Here is a 19,892-nt window from a genome sequence, read left to right on the forward strand (position 1 = left end):
CCTTGCTTTAAAGGCAATTTAAGTAAAAATTGGTACTACTTACCCCGCTCTCCCCTACTGTAACTGAGCATAGACAGTACTATAAATCATTCTTGCACATCTAGACATTCCTGTCCATCTGGCCACATTCATCTACATCACAGCTAATATCATCACTTGTAATGCAGCGAGGACAGTATCTCCTCGACTGGCGAATCCACCCTCTGCAGGACTCTGCTGTGATGTCATGACATGCTTCATCCATGGCTAGCAGGGCCATTTGGATATGTGAATGCCAGTCATATACCTTCCACCTTCAGGCAGAGAAAAACGGGGAGTAAGGAGGGAGATATTCCACCAGCATCCTTTTATGTATTGCAAACCACTGTCTGACCAGATCTGAGCGGGAAAATGTGTTCCTTTTCTTCTGAAAGATTCAAATCCTTTACATTTAAAACTGTTCAGCCTCTGTGCTTGGGTGAGGGAATCAGACTAAAGGCAAATGACTAGATTTGAATCTCTGGATCTTCATGGTCAAGAGATGCTGATTCTGATTCTTACTCTTATTTCAGTTCAGAGTTCAGACATATTATGCATTCAAACAGTACTATGCATCTCTGCAGACAGCAGATATCTTTATTTTTTAGCCCTTTACAATAAACTGATTTATAGAGGATATGAGTCCAACAACATCTTTATATGTGTGTGTGTATATACAATGTTTTGTTTAATTAAAAAAAAGAGACAAAAAGACAAATCAGGCAAAAAACATGGCACATAATCATCCATGTGTGTAGTTGTGACTTATGAGGGTAACCTTTGTATACCAACTTTGATAGTTAAACAACACCCCCAAAAAGCCCTGACTTTCGGAGGTGAAGGATGGTGGAACTGTTCCTATTGCAGTATGTTAAATAAAACAGTAGGTGGCACTGTAACAAAACTGATAGCTCCTTTCATAAGTTCCTGTTTCAAGAGAGGAATTGGGGCTGATGAAACATTTCCTTTATGGTGAGACACAGCCTGCATTCAGATGAAGTCTCACCAAAGCTGTGGCTCCAATACTATACATGGGATTATTATTACCGATGTGTCACAGTGTAAATAATGTTAATGTTGGATAATTTGATTTGAAACAATGTATCTAAGGCCATTATGTGCAAGCTAAAGCTGTCACATACTGTAACTAGCTGTCAAACAATGAGCAGTTTGACTCAACATTTCCTTATCATATATATCATTTTATGTTCTCCAATTATCCATTTCTTACTTTAAGAACAGGACACAGTCTCATTACAGGATCATGACAGAACAATTTGTTATAGAGAACTGAAAAGAGAATATGGAGATTTGAGACACGATCCATCAATATAATCCATCTAATACATGTCTGCTTCCTCAATTTCACTTTTATGTCCTGACTATTCAGCTTCCTGTGACCTTGGCTATCACAATGCCCTTACATACAACTTAACTACACATTTATATGGACTTCATAACATATTACAATTTTAAGATAACATACGTTATCTTAATGCATTTTTATTTAAAGAAAAGAGGTTATCTACATCTTCTCTTGATAATATTATTTATGGTTGGCAGCCATCTGCCCCGAATGGTTGGGTTAGGAGGAACAGAGAAATAGAGATAAAGAGAGAGTCAGGGGAAAAGACCATTATGCCTGTAGTGACATTTTTCATTGGTTTGACAACCATTTTCTTCATTTCATCAGTGTCAGGGCTCAACAGAAACAGTAATGAAACTTGGACATGTTTGGGTTTTTAAAGTTTTATTTCTGTCTCATTACTCTTAAGCGGAGTTACAGTAGCTCTGCCTTTCAGCTTCCTCCTTCCACTGGTGATTAAGCCTTTAAAACACACCAACAAGAAGATGGATACAGTAGTTACCATAGTACTGAGCCATAACGACACATCTAAAGTGGCAGTGGGAGGTGGAGAGGGGGCACACGGACACAAATACTGTCACCGACCAATCGTCTCGTCATTAAAAGGAAAAAAACAGAACACTCAAACGCACTGATGCCGCTTCCTACATATTCTGTAGTAGAGCTAAGGGCCGTGATGCTATGACTTGGCTATGGGTGGGGCTTGTGTGTAAAAGAGAAGAGAGGGGTGGGGGGGATGGTTGGGGTGGTCCCTTTCCTGACTTCCTTTCTGAACAGGAAGTATCTACTCCTTGGTGTGCATGTACAGCAGCAGGTCAGCAACACGGTGGCTGTAGCCGAACTCGTTGTCATACCTGAAGAAATAAGAGTAGAGAGAGAAATAGAGACAGAGAGCATAAGAGAGTGACATTAATTGACCCGTTTTTAAACTTTTACTATACACTACATGTGGGAGAGGACGTGGAATTTGAAAAACTAACCAGGAAATGAGCTTGACGAAGTTGTCGTTGAGGGAGATGCCAGCGCCGGCATCGAAGATGGAGGAGTGGGTGTCACCAATGAAGTCGGAGGACACCACCTTTCAAAGGGAAAACAGACCCCAGGTAAGATAGTGTATAGCAATACAGTATATGATACAGCAATACATACAGTAAATTAAGTAAATCACTTCATCAAATCATGTTGAATGACTGGTAGCCCTCACAAAGAATAAACTCTGAGTCTTACCTGGTCCTCGGTGTAGCCAAGCACTCCCTTCATGGGCCCGTGTGAGGCCTTCTTGACGGCTTCCTTGATCTCAGCGTAAGATCCAGGCTTGGAGAGACGGCATGTCAGGTCAACAACTGACACGTCAGCCACTGGCACCCTGAAGGCCATGCCTGTCAGCTTACTACAGAGAGAGAAGACAAAAGAGACGCATTTATACAGTCTTTCTTGACTTCAGAGGTGTCACTGGCGATCATAAGGCTGATGACAAAATGTGTTGGTCCTTACCCGTTGAGCTCGGGGATGACTTTGCCCACTGCCTTGGCGGCACCGGTGGAGGCTGGAATGATGTTCTGGTGGGCGCCGCGGCCATCACGCCAGGCCTTAGCGCTGGGACCATCCACTGTCTTCTGGGTGGCTGTGTATGCATGGACTGTGGTCTATAGAAGAGAATGACATATAACACACATTAATAACATTAAATCCTTTTTGGTCTCTTGCATACAGGGCGAATGTTCATGAAAAATCACATTCACTCTGACTTACCATAAGAGCCTCCTCGATGCCAAAGTTATCGTGGATGACTTTGGCCAGGGGGGCCAGGCAGTTGGTGGTGCAGGAGGCATTACTACCAACAGACAGATGGGCAGACAAGGTCAATAACTTCCAGACTATATTTGGTTTACTAAACATCAAAATTGATTTCCTCTGCCTGAGCCTTGTAATTACATAAGAGTTCTGGTGAGGCTGCTGAAACACGTTTGCATGTGTTCATACTATACTGTATATACTGTAACTACAGTGTTTAAGACTAAGGAGATGTTACCTGACGATGGTCATGGAGGAGGGGTCGTATTTGTCCTCATTGACTCCCATGACAAACATTGGAGCATCAGGTGAGGGAGCAGACACAACCACACGCTGAGCTCCACCCTGGAGGTGAGACTGTGATTGGCAAACAGAGAGAGTGCAGGTTAGAAACTGGACCATCTGGTGGTTTTGTGTGTGTGTGTATACACATGTGTTTCTGTGTGCATATACATACAGAGGCCTTCTCCACGCTGAGGAAGACTCCAGTGGACTCGACAACGTACTTGGCTCCAGCATTGCCCCAGGGGATCTCTGCGGGCTTCATGCTAGATTAAAGAAAAAGGACAGTTTGTGTAAAACAAAATGATTACTGTTAAAAAACTAGAACTAATGACACCAAAATAAAAGTTGGAAAAGACATACAGAACAAAAGCGGATTGTTAAATATAGAGCAAGACAAGTGAGGGTTGGTGGAGGGGGGCTAATCTTGCTAGAACAGTAATTTAAGTTCAGTAAATCCTTTTTAAATGAGTGTGCAGGACCTCTTTGGATAATTTGGTGCAAGTAATGAAATTTACCATATTGGGATATAAAGGTGAAGAGCATGATAAAAATAAAAGGAGGTATAAGGAGCTAAACCTGACATAAGAGGATCTACTGTATGGAACAGGAATGTCTCTTCTATAACTGGCTGTTTGTTGGTTTTGCCTTTTGCAGACACGAGTCCATTACTCAATGGGCTAAAACAACAGCCTGTACAAAGGGTGGGGGGTTGGCTACAGGAGTGAACCCCCCGAGGCAGCAGACAACCTTGTTCCACTGCCAGGAATCCACTCAGGATATTAAAAACAAAATGGAACGAGGTGCCTCCCCTTTAAAATGGAAAATAACGTGTGTAATAATTCAAATTGAACTTTTCAATTACAGAGAAAATCAAAATGGGACTCTGTGACCTGATGTCACTCAGTTGGCCACACTGCGGCGCAGAGACTTCCACCAACCATCAATCATCATCTTTACTTACCACTGGAAGACAGAGATGGCGTTGCCGTCGACGATGAGCTTGCCATCCTCCTGGGAGACCTCACCATGGTAACGGCCGTGGGTGGAGTCATACTTGAACATGTAGACCTAAGTGGCAATAGGTAAATGATGGGATTATTAGTGTGAGGGACAGTGAGGGGTCGTCTGGTTGTGTCATCACAAAAATGTTCATTGATTTTTCCTTCTTAATGCCTGATTTTAACACAAAACAGACAGTTTTGGGTTTCTTGGGTGATTTTGGGAGTTAACGGAAGTGTTAAAGTAAAATAAAAGGAAGAAATCAGATTCCAGAGAATAAAACTCAGTTAAAGCAGAAGTAAGTGGTCCGGTCGTTTTCGCTAATGCTGCGTTCCAGGCAGGCTTTTGAAATCGTAAATTACAGCTTCAAGTCACAACTTACGACTTTGTAGCGTTTCAGGCAACCCACTCGTGTTTTTCCGACCTGTTTTACCGGTGAAAGTCACTATAACGGCCACTCGTAACTTCCCGACCGGTGAACTCGTACCAGATCGAACTGGTACGACTTCACGGTCGGAAAAATACGAGTTTCCTTGAACGCACCATAACAGTCCTCGTCCCTACGTCGCCACATTCACGGCGTTCCTTGGCTGCACACACAGCCCTGCATGCCGTTCTCTCTCCTCATTGGATAAAAACTGTAGGATACGATAAATGTTTTCTCTTCGGCTCAGAGCAGAGTGACTGACAGACCCGTGATTCAGACCAAACACTCTATGTAAGTGATTGCTGTCGGAAGATATAACTATTTAAGACTTATATTAACACAAATATATCACTCACTTCTGCTTTAAGCCGTTAATAAAATGTTGTGACACCTTGACATGTAAGTGTGTCTCGGCTGTAGTGTTCGTCAGGTGCTCCACTGGATTTGTATACGTTTTGAATAATTTGTATGTGCGTGAAACTTTTCTCACCATGTACTGCAGGTCAATGAAGGGGTCGTTGACGGCGACAACCTTGATGCCCTTCTGAAGGCAAGCCCTCAGGACCAGACGGCCAATACGGCCGAATCTGCACAGAGACACAGAGAGACAAAGATTAATATACATACAATACAATACAGTACAATACATATTCATTTATATAGCACATTTAAAACCCAAGTTGTCCAAAGTGCTGTACAATAAAACACAGAAGCAAAACTAGAAACAATCAAACTAAATGGGATACAGGTAATGTACAGTAAAACATGCAATAAAACAATAAAACCAAAGTGAAGACAATTAAGTAAAATGCCAAAGAAAAGAGATTAATTTTTAATAGAGACTTAAAGTGCTCAAGTGTTTGTGCAATCCTAATCTGCAGACAGAGGTCGGCTGTTCCATAGTATCGGGGCCACCACAGAGAAGGCTCTGCTATCTGACACTGCATTAATAATAGCAGCTGAGGGAAAACTCAATCAAAACCACCCTGTTTATAAAATGTTTGGACGTTTCCAACTCACCCATTGATTCCAACACAGAGGTCTGACATGGCTGCTGCTTAGGGGGTGTGGAGTTACTGTAGCTGGAAGACAAAAAACAAAACAAAATAATGTCAGACTCATCACTGCAGTTCACTATGTAACGGCGAATTTCTACTTATTTGTTATTGGTTTTTGCGGTTGCTTGACAACAATGACAGAAGCACACGGGACGGGAGTGCGTGGACAGAGACAAACTGTTGCCATGGCACTGGGAGGTGGCAAGTGAGTCAAGTTGCTGGCAACATACAATGAACTTGTGTGTGTTGGTATTTGTTGCCTCGATGTATTGTGACAATATTTAATCTGCCTCCGAGGTCCCAGCCTTCTGCTCCTTATAAACCTCTTGTTTCCTTCTGTATTAAATTGTTACATATGGTCTGGTCGTCACACTGCTGCCGTCTCATTGCCGAAAAAGTCGCTGTGGGAAAAGTTTCTTTTGCAGTGTCAGCTGTGAGGTCTAAACACTGGTAGCAGCCAGTGTGACGCATTAACACACGAGAGTGAAAACAAACACCAAAGTGGTAGCTACTACTAGCAGAAACTGATCAAGCTAGTATAAAACATGAGCGAGCCACTGGTCGGAGGGTAAAACAGCAAACTCAAAATCTACTGCACACAGGATGTTTGGGTTTTATCGTCAAATGACTGACAAACAATATGTTTTATGTGCATCTGCTGCAGGAGGAGGGAGGTGTTGCTGCTTCATGCAGGGACATGTTTAGAAAACAGTGGGATAAGAGGGGAGGGAGAGAGCGGTAGCTACGTAACACAGCAAACACAGACTTGTCTGGCGAATGAGAAGAAAGAAAGGAAGCCTGGCCCTGACTCAACTATGTGACCTCCTTTCTCCTCTGCTTTCCCCTCCTTTTCTTACTGAGCACTCGTCTCCTTGTCTCCACATCTCCACGCCTCCTCTGTCCTCCCCTCCCACTTTTCCTGCCCCCCGTCTATTCTACCAATAACTTCCATTTTCCTTCCTTTTTCTTCACTAACTCCTCCTCTTCCTCTACTTCTCTGCTGTGCTCTGTCTGTTTATGGTAACAGGCATGTGAAAACTCTTTGATATCTTCACAAATCTAAACCAAGTCACGTGACTTTCTTCCTCCCATTGGAGGAATAGAGCATCATGCATGAACCAATCATCTGCAGGTAGCAGAGATAACATGAGACAACTCTGTGGAGATTTCTGTCTCATACAGGTGAGCAGATATAACTCACTAGTACTAGTACCCAACTAGCCAGTAGCTAAAGTGTGTGTGTGTGACAGGTAGAGTCAGTAAGGGCGACACTGATTGTCCTTGAAACTGGTTGGTCGTTCGACTACTGTAATCTCCTAATCTGTTGAGTGTGTATGTGTGTGTGTGGCTCTCTCTCTCTCTCTCTCTATGTGTGACTGCATGTGTGTGTGTGTCCGTGGGGAGCATGTAGGACAGGCTGTCAATCTGGTGAAATGCATTGTGGGAGCACTTTAAATAGACTATGGGGGCAACCAGATTAGGATAAAAATGATCTCTCTGAACACTCCCAGACACTGTCAAACATGAACATGGAAAATCTAAATCTGTATTTTTTTTGGATATTTGTTAAATAAGTACAGACAGATAGATGATGTCCTGTCTGGCTGGAGCTGTAACACTGTTTGTTTCCGGTCAAAATCAATTTATTGAACCGTTCCCCACAGTTTCAACTGTCAGATGTCTACAGGGTCATTTATGTTGTGTATTTATTTGACCCTCTGTGATGTGTTTCATCTAGTCATCGTAGTGCCTTTCTTTCAAAGCAGAGCAGCCATTTTGTGGTCTGCTGCTAACTTAATACAAGGTCACTAATGGAGAGAGAGAGAGAGAGAGAGAGAGAGAAAGAGACCTCCGTACAGTACAACCAGGCTCTCATGTTTCTGTCCCTTCTCTCCTTTGTATTTGGTTTCCCACCGTTACCTATTGTGAATCAAGGTCCCTGCAGTGGCCTCTCTTTCCTCTCCTTTGAACTCTACTTCCCCCTGTCTCACTCTTACTAATTTGTCTCACTCTTACTACAGTATAACCTCTCCATTTTCTCTAAATAAAAGAGTTGCCTTCTATTTTCCAACACAAAATGGCTGCTCTACTGACAAATGTAAAATGGGTCGAGACCAGGAGTTGTGGAGCCTCGTAAAAGATCTGGTGGGACACAAATCCAGCGATGGGAGTCAGAGTTAAAATCTGCACAAAGGTGACTATGTTTAAAAAAAAAGCCTGACAGCCAAGTATCAGAGACTCAACTAACAGGTTTATGCTTTCAAATAAAAAAGAGAAGTAAACTACCCGATGCCAGTTTACAAAAGGAAAATCAACCTGGTGGCCAACAGCTCTTCCCACTTGTTACCACACAGTCCTGCCCCCGTTGACTGTGGACCAATCAGCCCTCATCTAGTATTCAGCACATACTCTGTGAGGGACACTCAGACGTTTCCCTCGCTCACAGAGGAGGTATTGTGCAGAGCGGAGCAGAGAAGTTACGTACAAGTAACTTCAGCTCTCAATCTGCTGACACTCGTTAAACGACAGGCCCAAAGAGCCAGACAGACGACGGACCAAGAGACTTTCAGTCGCGCTGCCTCTAACAGTCAGAAACTGAGCTCTGTCGTGTCTCAACTGAACAGGGGCTTTCAAATAATCATGCACTTTACTTCCGGTTGTGATTGACTTGATTGATTTACAGTGAGCAGGACTGAGACAAGTCCGTCGAGTCTTTACTCCGTGCACGACCTTCAGTAACCGTCAATCACGCTGACAAAGAGTGGTGCAATCATCTCCTTTCCTGACTGGTGAGAAAAGGGGAAGAACCAGCTAGTCAGTGTCAGTTCACAAGTACAGTACATGTTGCAGTTCACTCCACCTCTTTATCCATTCATCCTAATGCTACTTCTTCATTTAACGTTATAGTCTTTTCCACTTCCACCTGTAGATCTTTATAATTCCCCTCACATCTATCTAATGCTGTACACTCATCTGCCTTTGACTCACTTGTTTTTTAGCCGTGTGAGTATTATGAATCCCCTTCCCCTTTCCCCCCACCATCCAAACTAAGTCATTAAAATTCATGTCCCAATTTGAATGTACCCTCCACTCTTTGTCCCGCCGGTCACCCTCATTTGCCACAACTCTGCCCTCCCTCTCAGTTGCCATTGTCCTCACAGAAACACAGTTTCACCAGTGGGGGTACAGGACAAGGCCTCGAGAGGAGAGGAGAGGAGAGGAGAGGGGAGGAGAGGAGAGGAGAGGAGAGGAGAGGAGAGGAGAGGAGAGGAGAGGAGAGGAGAGGAGAGGAGAGGAGCGTGACACAGCGTTTCACCTCTGCCAACACCTCCTGTCAAGCACTAACACATGACCGAGCAGACTGTACTTGTCTTTGGAGAGCTCAGTAACTTTTATACTGGCTTTAAAGATAATCTACTGCAGAGCTGTATATTACAGTTCACATACCGACCAAAACTATATACACAATTCATGGTGGTAAGTTAAACTGGCCTGCTTATTTAATATACAGAGTGGCTCTTACTCATTCTTTAAGTTGCCTCAGTTTGTGTGTGGATTGGAGATGTGTCAGTGAATGAATGAACTCACTGACTCTGCCCACTATGCCACGCCCCAAACCTTCCTCCTTCGTCTGCCCTTCGTTCAGCATCTCTCGCCTATTCAAGCTGTCCTCCAGCTCCCTATTCCCCTGTCACACCCTCTTTCTCTCCAGTGTTTTTCCACTGCAGTGGGTTGATTGGCTGGAGGCCAGACAGACTGTCAAATTAGGCAATGTTTTCTCTTCTTGCCCGCCTTGGCTTGTATTAAATCTAAGAAATCAAATACATTGCAGGCAGTAATGCGCTCATATGCACTATTACTAATGAAAGTCAATGAAGTCAAACTTTCTGTCTGCTGCAAAGAGCTTAAAGAACTCTTTCTTCTTTCTTCCCCTCCTTTGCAGTGTACCTGCTTCTTCTTCTTTTTATGGTCTCATCGCTGAGGCAATGTCACTTTGCTGCCCTAAACTAGTCAGTTAAATGTCCAACATCATCACATCACCAGTGCACACACACAACGCCACAGGCTGTGCTCTACTCAGCAGGCACGGCCTCCTGCTGACAGGAACAGATAAGAGCTCCACTGTTACTACTAGACGTTTTAATCAGTAACAATTAACATGACGAGCAGCCACTAAATTTACAAGGTGTTGATGGCTTTATGTATTCCTCCGACTAAATACACTGACTCACACTCACTTTTATAAATTGATAAAAATTAGGAGTTGCTATTGTTGTGTATTAAAGACTTGTTCATACACACTAACAGGCTTGTGTACACACACACACACACACACACACTCAAAATCATGAATTAGTTAAAGGTGTGCTGCTGTATCAAACTGCAGAGAACTCAATACGAGATAAACATGTGACCACTCTGCAGGGGCAATGCAGAAACACTAGGACACACACACACACACACACACACTGCCCACAGCCCTATGAGCTTGTGTCAGCGAGCAGATGACAGATAACCTTAGGCACTGGTCCTGTCTGTCCCTTACATCTCTCAAGCTATCAAGATGCTGCGTCTGCTGCCTCCTTCATATCACAGCTGTGCAAACATCTGTATCTTTAAATGACCACAATATATATATAAAAAAAGGATAGGCATTTTCTGCCCCACCTGTATATGTCACTCCCTAGACTTGCACACAGCCTATTTCCTTAAATTGGCAAATGTTAGGCACTTGTGCTGAGTCACTCTGGAGTTCCTTCTCTCTTACACACATCCTGGACAAAATGTCTGGTTGATAAGTCAGCAGCAAAGAAAGATCGAGAGGGACACTTAGCCATGGAAACAACCACACTACATATGAGTGGAAAACTTTAAGGGAGATTAATGACTCGTTCGTTTATGTATAAAAGGACATGGCTGACTTCTAAATAGCAGTGATTATTAACTAACAGCAGGATGCCCTAAATTAATTTGTATCGGTTTTGAACCAGGCACCCCAGCCTGAGAGAGAGGACATGTCCACTAAGTAACATGCAGACACTAATCTGATAGAGGAAAAGGATAGTGTTTATACCTCTTACAGTAAGCCACAAAGAGTCCCATCCACATCTATGATCATGTCAAAGAGACACAATGATCTGCTTAATAACATGGCAGCAGAACATGGCTGCAGTCCTTGTTCGCCTGGAATAACATGTCCTGTGTGTTGTTGGTGTGTGTGTGTGCCAGATAATCTCATTGCCTAACAGTTTACTCAGCAAACCACACTGTCACTGACATTTACATTTTAGACATTTCGCTGACACCTGATCTACAGTAGTCACTCACAACAGCGAAATGGATGTCAAAGCAAGCAGACACAGCTGTGTATTACACAGATTCTATATCCTTATAGGTTTATATTTATATTAATTAAATAATGATTTGTCATAGAATATACAGAGTTTTGGCCTATGCCACATTGGTTTTTCATTGATAAATGAAAATAGTGCAGAAAATGACTCAGAAATCACAAAATTAATTTTAATTTTGAAATTCATCACAATAATTGTTAATATCCACAGTGACTATACTCTATGTTAGAAAAGAAACGCCTATTATCCTTAAATTAATTTCTGTGTTGAGGACAAAATCATCCAGAGAATGTTTATTGAAAACACTGCAAAACTATTAATTGTTGATGCATGTCACATGACTGATAATTTCCTCCCCAACTGTGATCACAGGGCCATAAAATCCAGGCAGAGCACATGTTTGACTACAGTGCTCTGGGGCCTGTTATTAATAACCCTCTATTATCTAGAACCTGAGCTGTAAGGAGTGACTGCACATCATTCCCCAGGTCCAGTCGTGCTTGCTTGTTCATTTTTAAGTTGAGAGGTTTCAGAATAAAGATTAGGAGCTGCTCAGCATCACTACAGCAGCTGTGGGCCTGCTATGACCTTCCTCAGCTGGAGTGATGACCTTCAACCAGTGAGGCAAGGCCAGACATCGCTGCATCTACCACACCTACATAAATAAAATGAGCAAGCAATTAATGATTCACCCTATCGATCTGTTCATGTACTACTGTCACAAGTGAACATTTCAGTAGTTGCACAGTGTGGTTTCCAGGCTTTTCCGGTTTGATTTTGCAAGATTAAAAAAAAAAAGATTTGATTTGCTAAATAACTCATAGATGAGCTGTAGGCCTAGTCGTGTCTTCTTTGTACACCGCATCAACAGGTCTGTCGACTGTAGATCAAACTGCGGCAGAATCACGCGCCTCCACGCAGCCTCCCTGTCCTACATAGACATCACAGGTTTTCAACTCCCTCCCCTTTCTTTTCATCTTCGACGTGAAAGAAAAAACCGAGGTAGTTCATTAATTTGTTCCGTTTCTTACATCACCATTCATGCCCTCTGCTTCCCGTCATTGCGAGAGTAGGCCTGGCTACGACTCATCTGGTCTAATGGCGCAACGACGACAGACTTCATGATGAAGACGAGGGGAGGCACGTAGCTTCACCTCCATTCACGTACACTCCTGCACCTCGTACACCAGCTTCACTACGGCTCAGCGCACCAGCTGCAGCGGCTGTAGCCTATCACACGCATTCACATTAAAGCTTCTACATACAGAGGATATTTTTAAGTGATGGGTCGCTGTAAACGCGGTAGCTACTATATATTTTTTGTATTAGGTTACGTAACGTGGAGCCTAATCCACTTCCGCAAAGATGCAGCATCGGGAGCTGCCTGCCAATGTCACGTTACCCGCTGTGTAGGACGGTTTAGCTTCGCATGAATGACTTATGCATAATGAATGGGTCGCCATTATTAAAATACGCACTTTTTCTTTACCATAAGACGTCATTCATTGGTGGGTTACGGTTACTACATAAGGGAGTTTGCAGCGTTTGGTTGATAGAAATGATGCAAGCAGAGACTATTACACAACAAGGAGCCTCTCTTTCAACTGCAAGGCCATGGTGGCATCCCCTCCCCATCCTGGCCCGTCTCTTCCTGTATCCGTACAGCTTGTATCCCCCGGAATGAGACCGCAGTGGCTTCATTATCCTACCGCTTAATGATCCCTGGGCTTTACTTTGCTTTACTAACTTTAAACGGATACGTAGCCGATTAAAACAGAGCCCGTAGCTAAGTTAAGCCAACAAGAAACGCACCATGCAGGATGCAGGGTGGCCGCTTTGCTTCCGCATGTCGGCTTCTGCTCAAGTGAAGCTGGACTCATAAAAAATATACAACATATTTGAGCGGTAAAGATGAATAAGGGTCATTTTAAATTGCATTAGCTGACATTAGATAAGTTAATCGAGCTGGCGAGTAGAGTTAAGCTAGCGCTGGAGCTGAAGCTGAAATGAAGGCTCCGTCGTGCTCAGTTGAAATGTGCTTCATTTAGAATAATTGAGGCTATTAATAATATAATCGTGTGGTCTGGTCTCGTTTCAGGAGTCTCTGACCCTCTGGAGGATAAATCTGTGGAGCAGCTTACCTCACGGCTGATGCTTCAGGAGTCTGTGTGCGCAGTCTTCACAGCCACCTCCCGTTTTTATAGCGGACACGTGCCTCGGGGAGCCTGGTCGCCCTAGCGACGTGACGTCACGTCATCCTCCGCTGCCAGGCTCCATTCGGAACGAGGGACTGGTCACGGTCACTAACCGGGCTGCCATAGTAACTACAGGGATGAAACAATTAGTCCGGTTAACGTCTTATTCACAAAACCGACCCATACTATACACATTAGGGTTGTTTATGTGATGATAGAGATAGCCTAGATGTTTTTTTTAAAGAGATAAAGACAGGAATGCAGAGACAGAAGGGTCAGTGGAGACATGCTGAGATGCAGTGACACTGGCACGATGCCACGTGGAAATGATGGGGAATGATGAAGCATTTTGTCCCATTTCCTTCACGGACACAGCTGGACACGTGGGTGTGATGATGAAACACGGGGTGAATGTATAGCCTAGCTTAATGCCACAGTAAAAGATGTAGTCAGAGTTCATGTAAAGTAGTAGGTTCGTATCTACACACAAGCAAATACCGGGCTCCTATTGTGCATTGGTCTGCACCGGACTGCAGACTAGTGGGTCGCCTATAGCCTAGATGCAGTGTGTGTGTGTGTGTGTGTGTGTGTGTGTGTGTGTGTAGTGGGGGGTGGGGGTTAGGCTACATGTAGGATGGATGGTTGGATGCAGCACTGTTATGTAAGAAGCCATGAATCTAACAAGTCACGTCCCTATAGACAGGCTGTTCTGCGGCAGGCACGATGTGTTGTATGTTAGGATGTAGCCTAACAGTAGCATAGCCTATAAAATAGGCAGCGACATGATGACAGAATGATGATGATAAATTAAAAAAAGAAAAAGAAAATTGCTCATGCACACCTTTGATCTATAGAATAATTTCCTGTTCTTTACATCTATGTGTTTCATCCTCTCCTCTCCTTATGTCACAGCACGTGTCAGACCGAGAAGAGCCTACGTGAGGGAGGATGCGTAGCCTCCACTAGAGAGTAACATGGGAAATCCCTGTAGTGCAGCACAACTGGGAGGGAAACGTTGACCAACATGATTTTTACACTTCCCTCTCGTATTTCGTCATCATCTCTGAATGGGGTTTGATTTCCGCATTGTAGCGGACCTCACTGATTCCGTCCCTGTTTTGGTTTTATGTAGCCTAGGCTAGGCATTACTCACTTTTTTATTATTATTTAGGCTATGTTATGTTACATTTCGGACATCTATAGTAAAGAATCCTTCATAGGATTCAGACCACAGACGGACCTATGTGAGACTCATAAGCGACGAATAGCGCCCTCTATCTATCTATCTATCTATCTATCTATCTATCTATCTATCTATCTATCTATCTATCTATCTATCTATCTATCTATCTATCTATAGGCTATATCTATCTATCTATCTATCTATCTATCTATCTATCTATCTATCTATCTATCTATCTATCTATCTATCTATCTATCTATCTATCTATCTATCTATCTATCTATCTATCTATCTATCTATCTATCTATCTATCTATCTATCTATCTATTCTAAAATGCTTATAACCAATCCACAACTAGGTCTACTTTACAGATTTATCTAAGCATTTTAAGTCACAACACCAAAATTCCTTCAGAAAATATGATCATGTTCTCATAGTGTAAAATGTGTCCATGCTGGACACTGGATATTATTTGTGTTTTCATTTTTCATGGATACAATTCATCATGGGATGTAGTGGGCTAGTTTTTGTGATTCAAACCTAAGCAGCACCACCAAGGAGCAGAAGTTGAATTATGGCTCCATCTCCTGGACAAAACCACCACACAACAAGTAGTGCCAGTCTTCCTTGTTTTTATATTTCTATAAAATATATTTTTTTCTTTTCCACCAAGAGAACAGGTAGCCTACTAAAGTTTTGTGTTATTTATTTATTTATATCTTCTGTGCCTTATGCTCTATTGAACACATATTGGAGATTTTGGACCAATGTGCTAAACAGTGCTCCAGGAATAACTGTCAGAGGACAGGTTTTCAAGCAGTTTAGAGAATCAATGCACTGAAAGTGTTATTATAGCAAACGGTGGCCCATACTTTCCCACTTAATGTTGATCTTTCCTCCAATTTATCCCATCTGTTGTTTGGAATTACACACAGAGTGAATGAGGTTTTAAGATTTTTTTTGTGGAAGATTTATGTTTGTTTTCAGAGTGGAACTAATGCGTTTGTGGGACTCACTGCAGTGGAAACACTTTATTTTATCCACGAAAAATAATGGCGAGTGCTCAGACTGGAAAAAAAAACAGCAAGTTGTTGCGAAAGCAGTAAATGTTGAACCTATCATTATGTGTGATCTGGCCATCTCACCGCTCCACAGCGGCCCTGCTGTAATACGATCCAGCTCGGTACAAGGTGAGGGATGTGAAAGGGACAAGGACACAACAAACAGTGCAGAGAAGTGTGGACCAGGACAGGAACAGCTGGGGAATGTGGTTTAGTAAGAATTGGACTTGATGCTCTTGTCACCGCCTGTAAGCACTGGCACTGATGTTTCAAATGGTGGCACAGGTGTCACCAGGTAAGACACAAAGAAGAGTGGAGCAGCTTTGTACCTACAAATTAAAGTTCAAAGCAACCATAAGATACTGAACAGACAGCCTGAGTATATGATAGCAATGGTACATATTTTTTAAGTCACAAACAATGCCATGTCTGACTGACATCACTACTGGCACCGAGTATAGGTTTTAGTTTTATAGCCATGTTGTTTCTTCTTTGTGCACCAGGGGGCGATCTTGACTTTAAAGTGAAGCAATGGATGAGCTGGTGGGTTAGTTTTCCTGCCCTTTATTTTTCAGATGAATTTAATTTTACAGTAATGGTGGTCTGTGCCATCTGAGAATGAATCATAGAGTAAATAAATAAGAAAAGAAATGTATCTTTTGTACACTGTTACACTAATGTAGATTCTGCATCTTCCATGACAAACATGGTTTAGGAAATATTGGAACTACCTACAATTAGACTTAATATGAAAAATAGAAATAGAGAAATAGAAAAAAATAGATTTAATATGTTAAAAGCAGGTCTACTCTGAAAGCTAAAGCATAATGTTGCAGTGAGCTCTGCATCACTATATGTTTAAAAGAAATCTTACTCTCTCAAAAACTCACAATATACACACAGATTGCACATAAACCATTCAATAGCAAGGCCACTATTATAGATGTTATATGATCCAGTGACTGATCAGGCATGATCGGAGATTAGGCCTAAGCTAAATGATATTTGCAGAACTTAGATCATGTCGTAGCTGCAGCCCTCTCTGCCGTCACAAAGTCAAAACCTTTCTTGGATATTTTTCATTATTTCTTTTCTCTACACACCATGGATCATATCTTCAAGACGGAAAACACCTGTGTAGCAGAACAAAGTATTTATTGATATTTAAACTTCCTTATATAAACTGTCAGCTGAAATGAGCCTCTAGCCAAATGACAAATCTTTCATATACACCTCCTACCACAACTTAACAGGAAATTTAGGTCTGAGCAGAGGTGTGTGGGTGGGTGTGTGTATATGTGTGTGTGTGTGTGTGTGTGTGTGTGTGTGTGTGTGTGTGTGTGTGTGTGTGTGTGTGTGTGTGTGTGTGTGTGTGTGTGTGTGTGTGTGTGCGGATGTGATCATATGAGAGTTCAGGCTTTCCTTCATACACAACACTGAAAAAACAAACCATTTGTCATTATAATTCAGACTTTTAAAATAATTTCCACATGTTCCAGTTATGTCAGGGTTTTAATAGCTCGAGCATTATGCCTAATTTTCACGTTTACATTACTCCATACACATATGATTATATCTCATAGAATTTTTCCTCACATTCTCAACCCACTGCAAGTGATTTAAGACAACCCTAATGCTGTGAGCTTGAACAGTTCAACACACTGAGCCCATGGTACCATTAAAACAACCTCCTGACCCCCTCAGGCAGAGAGCTGGCCCTCTCTGATAATATTTTCATAGGCTGTGAATTATAAGTGTTTAAAGGGGCACTAATCGCAAAGGTGCACTCATGCCAAGAGCTGCTTAGCATCAGTAAACCACAAAGTCTGGATAGAAGGCCTAGAGGGCCAGGTTTTAGCCAAAGTTAAAACATTCATTATAACAATTATTTTTTATGGCATATCTGACTTTCAAGAAAGTATACAGTGGAAAATAAAAGGAAAGATGAGGGAAGACCGGGGGATGAAATCCAGCAAAGCCATCTTTAGTCTGATTTAAACCCTTGACACCACTTATACGTAGCATGTGCTGGGGGCTGCTGCATTTCTACATTTTTCCAAACTTTTCTAGCCGAGTCCAGAAATGGTGAAAGGTAACGGTAGCCAAAAGGTGAGGAGACCACTTAAAGGTAGAAGGTTCTTGGCTTGAATCCTTGTGGTGTCTGAATAAATCTGTCTGGGAAAAGTGAAAGATTGTCCACTCTGAACAGCTAAGACAAGAACAGAACAGAACAGCACAGAGGGGCTCCGTCCTCAGGAAAGTGTTTTACCTGAGTGGAGCTATGCAGTGGCCAGCAAGGATGAGTCTGTGGTAGAAGCCACTGAAAAAAAAAACCCGGATCTAACTACTATATGAATGTGGGGCAGGAAAAAGAGCAGGTGAAAGGTTTGCCTCAGATGAAATATGAAGCAAATATCATGTTGGCCTCAGTGATATTTTATGAATTTATAATGTCACATTCGAGGTACATTAGAGTAGCTTTAGCTCTATCAGATGTCCAAAAATCTGCTTTTTCATTGCAAAATTGAATTATTTATATACATAAAAAATAAAATTGCTCATGAGGATTTTACTTAAGCATGTTGAAGCACTTTGAACCTTTAAATGGAATTTGTTTGTTCATTCAGATGCCTCGCTCTCCATAAATACATAACTCTTTTCATAGTAGTACAGTAACTTTTACAGTTGTTCAGTTAAATTCATTTTATAATAGGTTTATTAATGTGAAGCATTTAGAGTCACATGCATAAAACTGTTACAGTTCTTTGGTCAAGTGACCCACCCTGCACATCCTTCATCCTTACCTGCCATCCTTGCTACCTGTCTCTCCCCTGTATCTATTCCTCCACTCCATTGTTTTCTTTGGCCTGGCATTGAGGGACTGGAAGTGTCACCTCATCACAGCAGCGTTTTGTTTCCCTTGGAGGCTGCAGTAGGATGTCTGTTAATCTGATCTGAAATCCTCAAACTGGATTTGGCAGCTTCTTACAAACACTGCTGGCTCTGAAACGGCTCTGTGAAGCCCGTCTTAGAGCGTTGTCTATCGTGGAGATAGACGGCCTGTAATAACTCTACAATCAGACTCAGCGGTGTGTGGGACACTGCCAGTGTTAACCTTTCCTTACTTTGGCTGGGTTATGCCGTGGAAGCAAACCAAGGTGTTGTGCAATGAAATTGTTCTCAGATTCCACAGAGCTGCCACAAAGATGGATTCAATATTCTGATTGAAAAAAAAAAACATTTGAATGGGCGATGACTTTTGGGCAAACAGGTATCAATCAGCGCAGAGTTGTATCTGCCTAAGGACATGCATGACAGCAGCTCTAGAAAAAGTCAAAGCAAAAAAAAAAAAGAATTCATTACACAATAACGCTGTTCAAAGAATCTAGATGAAATATCCCTCTGGCAACGTTTTCAAAGTTGGCTCGTAGGATCTTGGTTTTGTGAAAGAAGTTACATAAATATTTTTTTGGCATCACTTTAGGCAGCAGTGGTTGGACCTGAAGATGACAGTTTTGAAAGAAAGAGAAAAAGAAAAAGAAACCTGGGTCCATTCACTAAACGTCTGTAGCCCACTCCTCGACTCTGGCGTTACATACATGCATATGAATCTCTGACCAAACTTTCAGCAGCTGAGTTGCTTTGTGGGAAATGTAGGCAACACGTTTTCGACAAGGGAGAAAAATGTGTGGACTGAGAAAAGATAATATCTCTTGTTACGCTGCATCAATAAAAAAAAAAAAAAAGTCCAGTCACGAAGTGTTCTAGTGTTAAAGCACTAAATCAGGTATAATTGTAGTGAGATGAATGTTTAAAACAGGGCGACTCACACATGAAGCTTTTAAATCACACAAAGCTTTTAAATCAAGAGTACTTCATCTTATAAATTCTTCATATTCAGACAGTTTGAATCACTTCCTCATAGATTACATGGTTTGGCTGATGCAAGACAAAAAAAAGTTATAGTGTTCTCAAAGGTAAGACGTGTGTGTGTGTGTGTGTGTTATGTGGTGTGTATTTTAGTGCATGTACAACATGATCTAATTATTTTTCCAGTTGGGGAGTTGAGGCTGTTTTGTGATTCTTTGTGAGTATGTAAATTTGTTCAACCACTTGTCGCGGTTTGAATTCAGCACAACAGATCAAAAGTT

At 42.1% G+C, this 19,892-nt stretch overlaps 1 protein-coding gene across 1 annotated transcript; it reads right to left on the bottom strand.

Moving 5' to 3' along the window:
* Positions 1-1,759: 1,759 nt before the first annotated feature.
* Positions 1,760-13,513, bottom strand: gapdhs (glyceraldehyde-3-phosphate dehydrogenase, spermatogenic). The gene is made up of 11 exons (XM_083990594.1): positions 13,443-13,513; positions 5,910-5,971; positions 5,380-5,476; positions 4,425-4,531; positions 3,636-3,726; positions 3,417-3,535; positions 3,137-3,218; positions 2,879-3,030; positions 2,612-2,774; positions 2,365-2,462; positions 1,760-2,238 (listed from the first exon to the last, which is right to left on the bottom strand). The coding sequence occupies exons 2-11, from the start codon at positions 5,936-5,938 to the stop codon at positions 2,169-2,171; spliced, it is 1,008 nt and encodes a 335-aa protein (XP_083846720.1). The 5' UTR covers positions 5,939-5,971; positions 13,443-13,513; the 3' UTR covers positions 1,760-2,168.
* Between the last annotated feature and the right edge of the window lie 6,379 nt (positions 13,514-19,892).

Source organism: Trachurus trachurus, assembly GCF_905171665.1.
Source record: "Trachurus trachurus genome assembly, chromosome: 16".
Taxonomy (NCBI): domain Eukaryota; kingdom Metazoa; phylum Chordata; class Actinopteri; order Carangiformes; family Carangidae; genus Trachurus; species Trachurus trachurus.